The sequence below is a fragment of the Lepisma saccharinum genome, chromosome 24 (assembly GCF_977018435.1).
Source record: "Lepisma saccharinum chromosome 24, izLepSacc3.1, whole genome shotgun sequence".
Classification (NCBI taxonomy): domain Eukaryota; kingdom Metazoa; phylum Arthropoda; class Insecta; order Zygentoma; family Lepismatidae; genus Lepisma; species Lepisma saccharinum.
The window spans coordinates 39846614-39859293 of NC_139252.1; the positions used below are offsets into that span (position 1 = coordinate 39846614).

At 35.5% G+C, this 12680-nt stretch overlaps 1 protein-coding gene across 1 annotated transcript in view; it reads left to right on the plus strand.

Moving 5' to 3' along the window:
• LOC145978292 (sorting nexin-4-like) overlaps window positions 1–8975 on the plus strand; it is a 34110-nt gene extending 25135 nt beyond the window's left edge. The window contains exon 10 of the mRNA XM_083110823.1: window positions 663–8975. Coding sequence (XP_082966949.1) covers window positions 663–713 — 51 coding nt within the window. The 3' untranslated portion in view covers window positions 714–8975. The remainder of the gene's footprint in view (window positions 1–662) is intronic.
• The last annotated feature ends 3705 nt before the right edge of the window (window positions 8976–12680 follow it).

The window sequence follows — 12680 nt, forward strand, 5'->3', positions numbered from 1 at the left end:
GTCTCACGACCTTCTTTAAACATAAAAAAAGACCTCTCATAGTTGACAGTGGATGTCTACCGGTTTCACGTTTCTTGCATTGACAAATCACAGACCGGACTTCACAGTCGGCGGGCCGATTGATTTTCTTGAACATTTCAAACCCTCATAAACCTATGAAGAAAAAGCATGACCTGCTCCCACGACTGTCTGTGGCTTACTAAGGGATGAAGGACGTCAGTGAGAACTCACATGGTCGCGACTGCAGCGCTACAGCAGCAATACTTGTAAACGGTACTTACTTTACGAATACGCCTCGTATCCTGTGGTTTACTTTGTACTTGGAACCGATTTTTTTCAGAATTTCCTTGTGTTCTTTCCTCAAAAAATGTCCTTGTCTTTCCTGTACATGAATATCCTTAAATCTGCCCAAATTTGTATTGATTTTTTAAAATAATTTCTCCAGTTCCCGATATCATTTCCCAAGTTTGAAAATTTCCTTGTCATTCTATGCCAAGTTTCAATTTCCATAACTTTCCTTGTCTCCCCGCAGTGTGGACACCCTGATTCCTTTGATTTTCAAAGGTTTGCATTTTAAAGTCATTCCTATTTTCAAAGTCCTTTTCCCCACATGTGCAGATTTTTCTGATTCAGAAACTGAAGATTTGAAATTTCATTTGCAGGGCTTACAGACATGGACTCACATCCGTGACTGTTTCGAGAGCATCCCATAATGATGAGTACGGGACAGCCAAAATATGATTTAAATTCCATAATGCAACTTGTGCATGCCCCAGGAAGCTTTATTCACATGTATTTATCTCTTTATCTATCTCCCTTGTGAGCCTTTTTCTATTTTCGTTGATGAGTTTCAAGGATATTTTGGGATATGTTTAAAGGTTGACTGTGAAGTCTTTATATAAGTAGAGTTGTGTGATTACTAAGGCTCAAGGTATTTTGAGTGTCATACACTCACACACGCATACATGTAATGTACAATAATGTCAGCTTTAATATAGATCAATAGTTCCAAAAGAAGTAGGTTTGAAAGTAAATTATTCTGTACCCATATATACTGAGAGATGCTGCTGTGTGTATTTATGCATGGGCTGATTTCAAACGAGTGAAAGGAGAAGATGCTTTCATTGACGACAATTTGTTTTTAGTGCATATTTAATACAGTAAATTGATTCTAATATTTTTAGGGGGAGATGATTGTGTTCTCATGACTATACACAGTGCGTCTACTAAGTTTTAGGACTGGAATGAAAAACATACAGGAAAGCAATCAAAATTTTTATTGTTTACTCTTCAGTATACATCCCTCCTAAGTGGACACACGTGTTTGCACGGTCCTACAGTCTGTGGATGCCGTGGTAGAAGTCACCTTCGGGAATCGAGTGTAAAACATGCATCACGCCCTTCTGAATGTCACAAACAGAGTCGAAAACATGACCTTTCAATAGGGATTTTAATTTCGGGAACAGAAAATAGTCCGCAGGTGCTAAGTCTGGCGAATAAGTGGGGTGGTCCAACCCAGATTTGTTTTGGCCAAAAAGTGCCTGGCAGTAATGACGTTGTACCTGGGAGCATTGTTGTGCAGCAGGAACCAGTCATTGGAGGCAGCCATGGCTGGTCGGACACGCCGAATTCTTTGAAGAAGCCTTTCCATTACACCTTTGTAGTACTGTTGATTCACAGTTTGATCTTCTGGGACAAATTTCTTGTAGATAACGCCCTTCCAGTCAAAGAAAACAACTAGATCATCTGCAATGTTGTTTCGTCCGTCACGAAAGCGTCCATACCATCGGAACGCATTCGACCGGGATAATACTTGATCCCCGTAAGCTGCATTTATCATCTCAAGGGTTTCTGTTGCTGTTTTACCGGCTTTGAAACGGAACTTATTCGCTATTCGTTGCTCCTTACTCGCATTCATGATGGGAAACTTTGACACCACTCTGTTCAATCGCACACAGCACAGACACTACCACACTCGCATACACCAAACACTGCCTGCAATGACTCGACACATATTGCTAACTGCTTCCAAACTTGGCTGGTAGATGGCTCGCCTGATAATTGTTCAGCGCCAACTGTCTTAAAACTTAGTAGACACACTGTATATGACTGGAGCAGTGAAACTAAATTGTTGAATCTCAGAATCAGATGTTGATATGAGTTCTACTCTTTATCTTATCTTACAGTGGACCAATTTGTAGGATATCGGTAGCATGTTAATATAGAATGTGTAGATATCGAGAGATCTGTAATTTTTTCTGTTCATGTTACATCATACAAGTTCTGTTATGTGATGTATGGAGGTAAAGAATTGTATCATACTGTGAGTGGGGGACTGTGTGTAATAATCATTATTTCGTATTGTTATTTTGAATGCATGTTGTATGTACTTAATACTAATTGCGGACCTGGTTTAGAGTTTTGTGTACATTTTGTTACATTTCTCTTTTGTAAGCGAACACAGTATTTGAATAAAGCAGCTGTGTCAGCTTGTAATGTGGTGATGGAATGATTATTTTGTATTGCCATTAGAGCAAGAACCGTGTGTATATTTTGCATTGAAGTTTATTTCGATATTTACTTGCTAGTTGTGATAATATAGCTTTAGCTTTTGTATGCATTTTCCATTTTGTGCATTTACATTGTGAAAGAATCTGTTCGTCCAAGCATGTTTATTTTGATAGTAAATGTATAATACGTGATGCCATGATTGTGATGAAGTGACTTCCAGAGAAGGCTGTGGTATGGATGTTATTTAAAAACTTAAAGAGAGGAGTTCTAAACTCATTTCAGAATAGAAAATATTGGTAGGTAATTTCATAAGATGGTTTGGGGAAACCCATCCTTAGAATTGGTATAGAGAGATTATTATTTACATAATTTGTTCAAAGAAAGAAGTAATTGTAGAAGATGAAATTAGTTAAGAACTAGAGTGATATTTATATGTTAATTGTAATGTTCATGTACATTTCCAAAGGACAAGTTTTCTTTTCTAAGTGCAGGCAAGGTGAACATAGTTGTAATCATCTTTTTCGTACAATGCCATACAAAAGTAACAACTGAAATTTTGTAGAAGCTCCATTAGTAGTGTTGTCACAAGTAGAGACAAGAACTAGAATAGATCCATAGTTTTTCACATGCAGAAGAGAAATTCAAGAGGAAGGGCTTCTGTGTAAATGTTCATTGATTAAGAAAGCTTCTGCTGCTAAAAAATATTAATAATTTTATGCTTAAATTCTTGGCACATTTTGATAATTCTTTTTTTGTTTAAAGGATAGAAGAGTGCAGTGATAGGAAACTATGGTGATAAATAATAATGCCCTAAAATTATTCATAAATAACAGGTTATTGCGCAGTTGTAAGTTTAAACTATGGCGGAGCCAATACAGATACTGGAATCAGAAAGTATTGGTTTGAATTTAATCACCAATACCAGCCAATATTTTAGCGAGCTTGGGTGTCTTGTGGGATCTGCAAAAACGTTATATGATACTTTTCACAAAATCTAAATAGCCTGGAAATGTATAATTTTCATTAATTTTGTACTAGTGATTAATTATACACTATGTAGCCAAAAGTCACTGGACACCCAAGTGAACGAGGCAGCAGTGTCATGGTCTGGGGCTGTTTTTTCTGTTTTGGACTCGGGTCATTAGTTTTGCTCTATGGCAACATGAGCAGTGGTGTTTATGAGGATCTTTTAGACAGTAGCTTGTTGCCCACACTGTGGGAACAGTTTTGGAATGGACCCTTTTCTCTATCAGCACTATAATGCCCCTGTCCATAAAGCAGGGTCCTTTGCATTGTGGTTTGAGGACAATGTGGCCCGCTCAAAGCCCCGACTGGAACCCCATAGAACATATGTGGGATGAATTGGAGCGTCGGTTACGTGCCAGACCCACTCGACCGAAAACTGCCCATGAACTATTCACGAGGCTACAGGACGAATGGAAAAACATTCCAGCAGCAATATATCAGAACTTAGTGGTAAGGCTGCCCGAAAGGAGGTCCAACATCTTATTAGTTACCTGGCTGGTGTCTTTGGAATTAACAGCACTGTGTGTCCGGTGACTTTTGGCTATACAGTGTATTTTGGTATACTGATTATCTCATATGTAAAATTAAAAATATTTAAAAATAAAACTGGTAGATTAGTATGGCATAGTTCCAATAGAATACTTAAAAGAAAAACACACAACACAAATAAACAATATGATAAAATTCACTTCAAAAGTCTGTCCAAGCTTTTGAAAGTATTTTGTATTGTGTTGTTTGTTTGTTTTGATAAGGTTTTTAACAAGAGCATTGCCGGCACGTGACATAAGATGTTGTTTGAATGTCATCTTCCAATAGAATACTAACATAATAAATTTTATGAATATTTTGAGCTACTTTCAGTTTTTACAATGTTGAGATATGGTATTGGAATCAATAAGAGTACCGACAGCTTCAAGTAGTATTAATTCAATCCTATTTTAAATCTTTGGAAACTGTGCGTCATAAACTGAAACCAAATTCTCTCTGCACCACAATATGCAATATCTGTTGCTTCATATTATCATCAATTGCCTCTAAATTCAATATTAATATCCCATATTCAATTCTGATCTAACCTCAGTTTTCCTGTTTATCAATGAGTAGAGTTCTCTCTTTTAGCTTTTGCAGTATTTACCCATTATTTTATACCATCTACTTCTTCATGAGCTAAACATACTCAAAGTGATATCTGGTACAAGCAAGTAGAAGAGTTTTGTAAAAACTATTTTTTGTTGCATTACCACACACTTTCTAAGCAAACTGATTTTGTGACAACAAAAACAATATTTCATTAACGATGTCTGTTTTACTGGACAGAATTAGGTCCCGAGACTCATCAAATGGTATAGTGTGCGTGTTGTTAACAGAACTATGATTTTTAATTAATCTAGTAAAAGAAATAAAATGTGTGCAATCAGAAGCAAAATGTATTTACATCCTTTCAAGTGTTCGTTAAGACTGGAAGAAGGCAGGAAAAACATTCCAATGTGTGCTGTATCTTTTGATGGTCTGGATTACAAAAATTGTTTTGTTGTTTACTTTTACATTTGAAATCATTCCACTATGCTGATTATTCTACTGTCTTCACTGACTTAAATCATGAAAGCTACATTATGTAGTTTGCTATGTCTCAATTGAATTTTCAGAATCATGCAATTCATGAATCTCACATTTCAAAACTTATTTTCAAGATTTGTATACATGAAATTAGTTTGGAACTGAATTTCTACTGTCAGAAACGCATGATAAAGAAATGATGAATTCAGTACTGCTGCAAACTAGAAGAATCCTTGTCAAAATTTGAAGGAAATCATAAATATTATAAAAAGTAGGATATTTATGTGATTTTCTAAATATTTTTTTGGATTGCATTCATGTGTTAAGGCTTCAAGTTCAATAAAAACACATGTTGTATCTTCCTCAGAAAGAAAGGAAGGTACAGTCACAGACAGTTCTGGGTTGTAATGATTACTGAAAATCAATGTGGTCGTTACAATTCATAAGCATCTGTGACTACATGTTCCATTGAAACTTAGTATTTGTTGAGTATGGGTTTCAATACACGATATGTCATTATTAATTACTTTTGTTTTTCATAATACTACTAGTAATAATAAAAAAGTCACAGTATGCACCTTCTTGTTGTTAGTAGGTGGCAGAGTCAAGAAAATCGCAATAACATCAATAAAATTAACCAAGACAGTAGTCACAAAACATACGTTCTTCTTCATACATTAAAAACAAATAAAACATTATCCTTTCTCAGTGCTGGAAAGATTATAAGCAAGACATTTGATTCAAAGGTATAAAAACGAAACCAGGATTGCATTTTTGGGTAAGAAGACTCGTTATGACAATTGTTTTAATTAGTTTTATAATGACAACATGTGGCATGGATTTTTTAAAACCAGGTATATATTGTGTATTGTGACTCTTTTATTGTCATGTTATTGACACTCAATGTGAAACATCACATTTTGTTTTTACAAAATTAAATATAATTGCCCTTTTATTATGCATATAATGGTGATTGGTTATGAAATAGACTCATCCTTGTTTGTTTGTATGAAGAAAAGATCTAACATAATTCATTTATTAATATATTCTACTGTGTGGCATTAGTGAAATACTTTTGATTAATTTTTTTAAAAAACTTGTATTGATCAATGACAGTAAATTACCACTAATTGGCATAACCTTTGCACACCGCTTCCAGTTGGAAGGTTAAAAAATATATATATTTTTCCAAATATGATGTGCTCCATGAAATTCAATGGAAGTTAAGTAAACGAGAACAACATTTAATGCACATTAGTGTACTGGTGTCAGTGGTTCCACCACATCCTAAATGAAAAATATGAATGTTTTAAATGTGCCTTTACGTGGTGTGGTGTATTCATTTTCAGTGAAAAAGCTAAGTACAGTGTGGTACCATTATTTCAAGAAAACAATTGAAAATGAACATTTTGTAGTTAGTGCATGTACTGTTACTAATGTATGTATATAATACATTCATTGTGAAGAAATTGCTGAGAATTTATATAAAACACTTAAGGAGTTCAACAGCTTTTATTATTACAATAAATGAATCTTAAATAATTATTACGAAACTTGTGCGTATGCAGGGATTCAAGAGCTGTTTATTCCATTATTATTTTTTTAGTCTAAATCTGTTTATTTCTTTGTGTTAAGTTTCTCAGGATTTAAATTTGTAATTCATTCGTTTGTTTAAAAATTAAGAAGTGAGAATTTGCAGGTCATAGTACAACTAAGAAGGAAACGAGATTTTGTGTCCTCAGCGTAAAAATGTAGAATAGCTTTGTGTTGATCGATAACTGTGATTTCTATATGGATTGACCCCTATGGATGTGCCTTCACAAAGTGATCCTTCTTACCTGTATTGCCAATGTTGAGGCCCAATAATGCCAAGTACCAGTGGGTTGGAAGTAGTTGGTTGGGTAGCTAGAGATATTGTGTAAAGAATCTTGATGTTTATTTTGACGCATTTAAACTTACTTGAACCTTATATAGCAATGATAGGGAGCTTTCAGACAGACCAAAGCGACCAGGAGACAAGCAACTAGGGCTGTGCGATATTTCGATATCAAGTTGATATTTTTAAAATATTCAAGTGTTTTTCTTGTATGTACGCATTGCTTGCATTGTAGAATTATTTTCCTGTAGTTTACGGTTATTACAAGCATAAGAAAACAGTTTTTCTTTGTGACGTTTCAGGAGAACACACGCTCCTTTCATCAGACATTTATTTTCATTTTGACTAAAGATACATTTATAACAGTGGTTAGTAATTTTTTAAACAAAGAGAATCGGTTATATAATGGATGTTGTCAATGTTACATTGTTGTAATATAGCAACTTAACTGTGAAAAGAAGCAGTCTGTTTTATTTTTATTTCAGATTATTATTATTATTATTATTTAATTATGAATCCCAAATATCATCAGGTTATTCAAATTCATCATTGTTGTCACAAAGTCTCTTGATGTTTTCTGTTACATTAAATTTTAAAGATGGTGGCTTACTCCATTTGTGAAAAAGAAAACTCCATACTGGATCTATGTTACCATTTTCATTATTTAATTAATTCCAGTGTTCGTGTGCAATGAACGAAGCTTCCCAGACATTCAACTCTGTGTTTCCAGTTAATCTTTTTAAAATCCTTCTCTTTTTAATCAAATGCTTCTCTTCGATGATATGAGTTGACACAGTTTTCCTGAAATGTCACAAAGAAAAACTGTTTTCTTATGTTTGTAATAACCGTAAACTACAGGAAAATTATTCAAGTGTTGCTATCATAAAAATATGAACGTTGATATATCGGTAATATTGACTTTGATATCGATATTAAATGTGTTCCTTTTTCAGTATGTCCATATAACTATATATTGATATGTCAGTATCGCTGTTCTTAAATATGTCAGTATTATAATACATGTTGGTCTGCAGAATCATTCTATTGCACTTTACGGTACTCAGCAACAGCAAGTAGTACAATACAAACCAAACAGTACAGGAATCACATTCGCACCTGCTTGGTTTCTCCATCATCCTGTAGGTTCGAACTTCTCCACACAGACATTCACCAGGGAGTAGAAGAATGATGTAATTTATGGCCTTTCCTTTTGTCAAGCTTTGAAAACATGTAACAGGTAACAAGGAAATGGCCCAGTCCGAGTGATATCCAAGTGACAAGTGCCATGTGCAGCTTGTCGTTTCGCTTTCGTTCTGAAGGTTGCATGTATTACTGAGGTTTTATTTTCCTGTGAAATCTCCCATAGACTCATTAGATTCTTCACCACAGCAACACAACTATGTTCCTTGATTTCTAACCAATGGACATTTTCTTTTGAGTGCATTATTTTCTTTCTCTCTAAAGACTTAGCTGAACTTTAAAGTACAGTGGGATGAAAAAAGTAAAGCTATCCCCTGTGCAATGGTGTGTGGAGATAAGGCTACACACATTCTTGATCTTGATGATAGTGGGGGTTGATGAAATCAGGACCATACTCTATAGTATGAATTTATGTTTCCTGTTTCCCGAACAGCTACTACTACCTGCTGCTACGTGGCAAATTCATGTATGTTTTTTCACCTTCATTGTATGTATTTATGGTTATTATGTATGTTCTGTATTATTTATTATTTACATGCATAAATTGCACGTGTAAATGTGTGTAATATGTTGTATATGGTCTGTAAATATGTATCCCTGTAACATTGTTAATGCCTTTGTTATGTGAATGTGTAAATTTGAAGCACTATATTGATATGGTTTTTATTAAAAGACCGTGGTTGTTCAAGCAATGGACAATCTTTCAAATAGCTTTTTGTACATTTATGTAATGGGTAGAACATCACTATCAGACTGTTTTATGAAAGCTATGTGCATGTTAAACATTAAATTAATTGTAGAAGTATCAGGTGCCTTTTATTGTTAAAACACTAAAATATCTCTACATAAAATAAGTATATGGTTTTTTGCTGGGCTTAGTAGTAGTAAAATGACTTTCCTAGGTGCAAGATTAATTATGCATCATAATCGTCCACCAGCTTTTGTGACTGTCAGGGAGAATTCACACCGAAGAAACACGCGACATGCTACACGAAACACGTGTCGCTTGGAAGAAAACACTCAGTAAACAATGCAACCTTTCGAACCGAAGAGACACTGCAAGATGCGTGTCGCTTACGTGCCTCTCGGACTGTGCCGTTTTCTCAATACCGTGCATCGTGTTGCTTCAGTTTGTTCGCACATGTGCAGCGAATGCTTCATTCCAACGAGCTGTATTTAGACTCTAGAAGAGAGCCCAACCGGCATTATGTTTGATCCTCTAATTTGTTGATATAATAAAGTATCGATATGTACAATGTTTTAAGATTTAAACACAACGTTCATTTCGCTTTATCAAGTATTTTGATGCAGTTATCTATCGGCTGTAATTTGCTTTCAACATCGTGAAAAGAGGCCGTGTTTTGGCCATTTACCTGACTGCTTTTATTTGAAAAAGTCAGCTTATGGAGGCACTTTAGTCCAAAAGTACTCTAGTGCATTGTTTTTCAACCACCGGGTCGCAACCCGATACCGTGCCCTCGTTTCAACTATACTGAGCTGTGAAATGTTCTGCTGAAACTGGTTGACAACTATCATAATCCCAATCATAATTTGAGTTGTGAGTTTTCGTTTTTTAAGTCCATTTTATGCACAAATATACTAATCAGAACCGGATCTGCCCGGTGCCTCCCCGGTTATCGAACCCGGGACCACTTAATTACAAGGAGTCGACGTTACCACTTTGTCTTCCATATTTTTATATTTGTCAACAATCCTACACACGTAATCAAACTATTATTACTCTTATGATTATGCTAGAATTTATTTATCAATATTTAATTTCATAGGTACATGTTAATTCATACATAAAATCTTCAATACTGTAAAGATTTACGAGGAAAATTCTTCTGCTAAGGGCATTGACTTTAAAAAAAAAAATACCGTGACATGGTTCCACGAAGGTTGAGAACCATTTCTCTAGTGTTTAGGTATTCGCTTTATTCAGGTTGAAAAGTCTAGCGTATACAGTTTGAGTTCAGTGCATATTATTTCTTAGTTTTCTCGTGCACAACATGGCTCTCCCAAGTTTCAATAACTTGCACAAATTTTACAATGCAGTTTACATGTAACAATGTCTCTTGTTACGTTATTTTCGGGTGACTAATAAGCTGATTAATGCAATTATATCGGTACCATCATGCAAACTGAGCAAAGAAAACAGTGTCGCTTGCCGTGTGCATCTTGTCTCTTCGGTGTGAAACACTCGTGTCATGTGTTGCATGTTGTGTGTTTCTTCGGTGTGAATTCTCCCTCATAGCTCAATATGCTATGAAGCCAGTGGTCCTTGGTTTGAACCCTGGTCAGGTACTGGTGTATCATTGTGTTTGTCCCATTATCCATTTTATCACTTCATCATTCATCATTGCAATTAACCAAAGAGCCAGATTATAATAGAAACAATGAAATCATCATAACTAGAAAGATTGAGCAAATCTTTATAACATGAAGAAGTTGGTCTAAATAATCAATTTGGAAGATACGAATTGTTCTATTCTGCAGAAACATTTGTGAAATTAGAATATAAACACATTTTGAGAAGCATATCAACAGCACAACAATTACAATGTATTGATATTTTGCTTTCTTTTATCTTCTGTTTAATTGCTGGTTTGGCAACGTCAAACTTCTCGGATAATGAAAGAAGTTAATAAAGTGACCTGCATTGCAAATGCAGAGCATTCCCTGACATTCGCTACGAGACTGCGGCAAGCGGTCTGGTATCAGCGCTTGTCTTTCCCGGTGAACGGGGTCCATGACAGTCGCATGCTACAGTCTGTTTTTTTTTTTGCTCTCCCTTCCTTCACTCTCTTTCCCTTTCTGTTGACGTTGCAGACTGATGCCAGTATAATCCTCCCTCGGAAGTTGTGTTTTGTTGTGTCGTGTCTGTGTGTTGAAGATTGTGGCTTAATATGGCACCACAAAAGTTTACATTACAACAAAGGATTTATCTTGTTGAGTGTTACTTCGGAAAGAGGAATTGTGGAGAAGTGCGACGATGTTTTGCAACGAAATTTCCTGGTGTTCCCGTTCCACATATGACCAATATATATATAACCTCGTAAAAAGTTTAGAGTAACAGGGTCAGTTCTGAATAAAAGTGGAACTTACTGAGGAAAAACTGAATGAGATAGGACAAAGGTTAGAACAGTCTCCTCGTAAATCTATCGGCTGCCTCTCACAAGAAACGGGTGTTTCAAAAACCCTCTAGGTCCCCCGATTTGTCAGCCTGCGATTTTTATTTATGGAGAAATCTAAAAAATAAAGTATACAAAGACAATCCGCACACCATCTGTGAGTTAAAAGAGAGTATTGTACGGGAAATCAGGAGAATTACAGTAGACGAACTTGCATGTGTAAATGCCAATTTCCTTCGGAGATACCAGGAATGTGTTACAGCAGAGGGACATAATTTTCAACACCTTCTGTAGTCAAGGTTAGAACACATGAAAACTGTAATTTTAATAGCCGACTCTACCGACTGTCACGGACCCCGTTCGCTGGGAAAGACAAGCGCTGACGCTAGGCCGCTTGCCGCCCAGTCTCATAGCAAATGTCGGGGAATGCTCTGTATAATAAAAAGGATTAAATTCTGCTACTGCTACATGATTTGTGAGTATGGTAGGCCAATTAGATTACATACATACAGGCATGTAAAAAAAAAAAAATGTTTTTCGAAACTGTGTAAAGAATAGTAAACCTTTTATTGTTGCACTCGGATGGGGAGTGGGTCAGCCTCAAAATCCACCCCCTGTGGTCTTTTGTAAGCCATCTTAGTGCTTAAGAGACCGACTTGTCAATGGAAATCCTGAATGGCAAGGAAGACAACTTTACCATTGCCTTAGCCTGGTATGGGTGTTCTATTTCAATTTCATCATGATCAATCATTTTGCAATTTAAATATTGTTAATTTTTTCATGCTTTATTAATAGTATAAGGAAATTTGACCTACCCTCTGCATCTTTTGCATGGTTAATGACACTTCCTATGAAGATAGTGAATCAGACAAAAAAACTATTACTTGCTATCTAAAGCTGTATAGACAGAATCTCTGCTTTTGTGATTGTATGCTGCCACAGCTTAAAGAAACAACATTTATTCTCTAATAGGCTAATACAAAGTGGTTCGGATCCCACTTTAAAGTGTAGGCTCAGACCCAATTAGCCTATCTGTGCATAAAGTGGGCTTAAATACAAGATGCCGCAAAAGTCATCACCTGATTTTCTTTCTTAGCCTATAGCTTGGGTTTTAAATGAAACAAAGTAGTTTTTTGTGTTAAACTTTTTTTGATACTTGCAAGTTTTATGTCTTCAATTTTTAAAGATAACATCCAATAAATGACCACCATTCGAATTGATGCAAATTTGGGCTCTTTTTATTGCGTTTTCCATGGTGTTTGAAATCTGCAGGGAAATGTTTTCAATTTCATGCTGAATATTGTCCTTTAGTTGCTGTAACCTGTCTGGCTTATTCACATAAACCAATGACTTCAAATATCCCAAAAAGAAAAAAA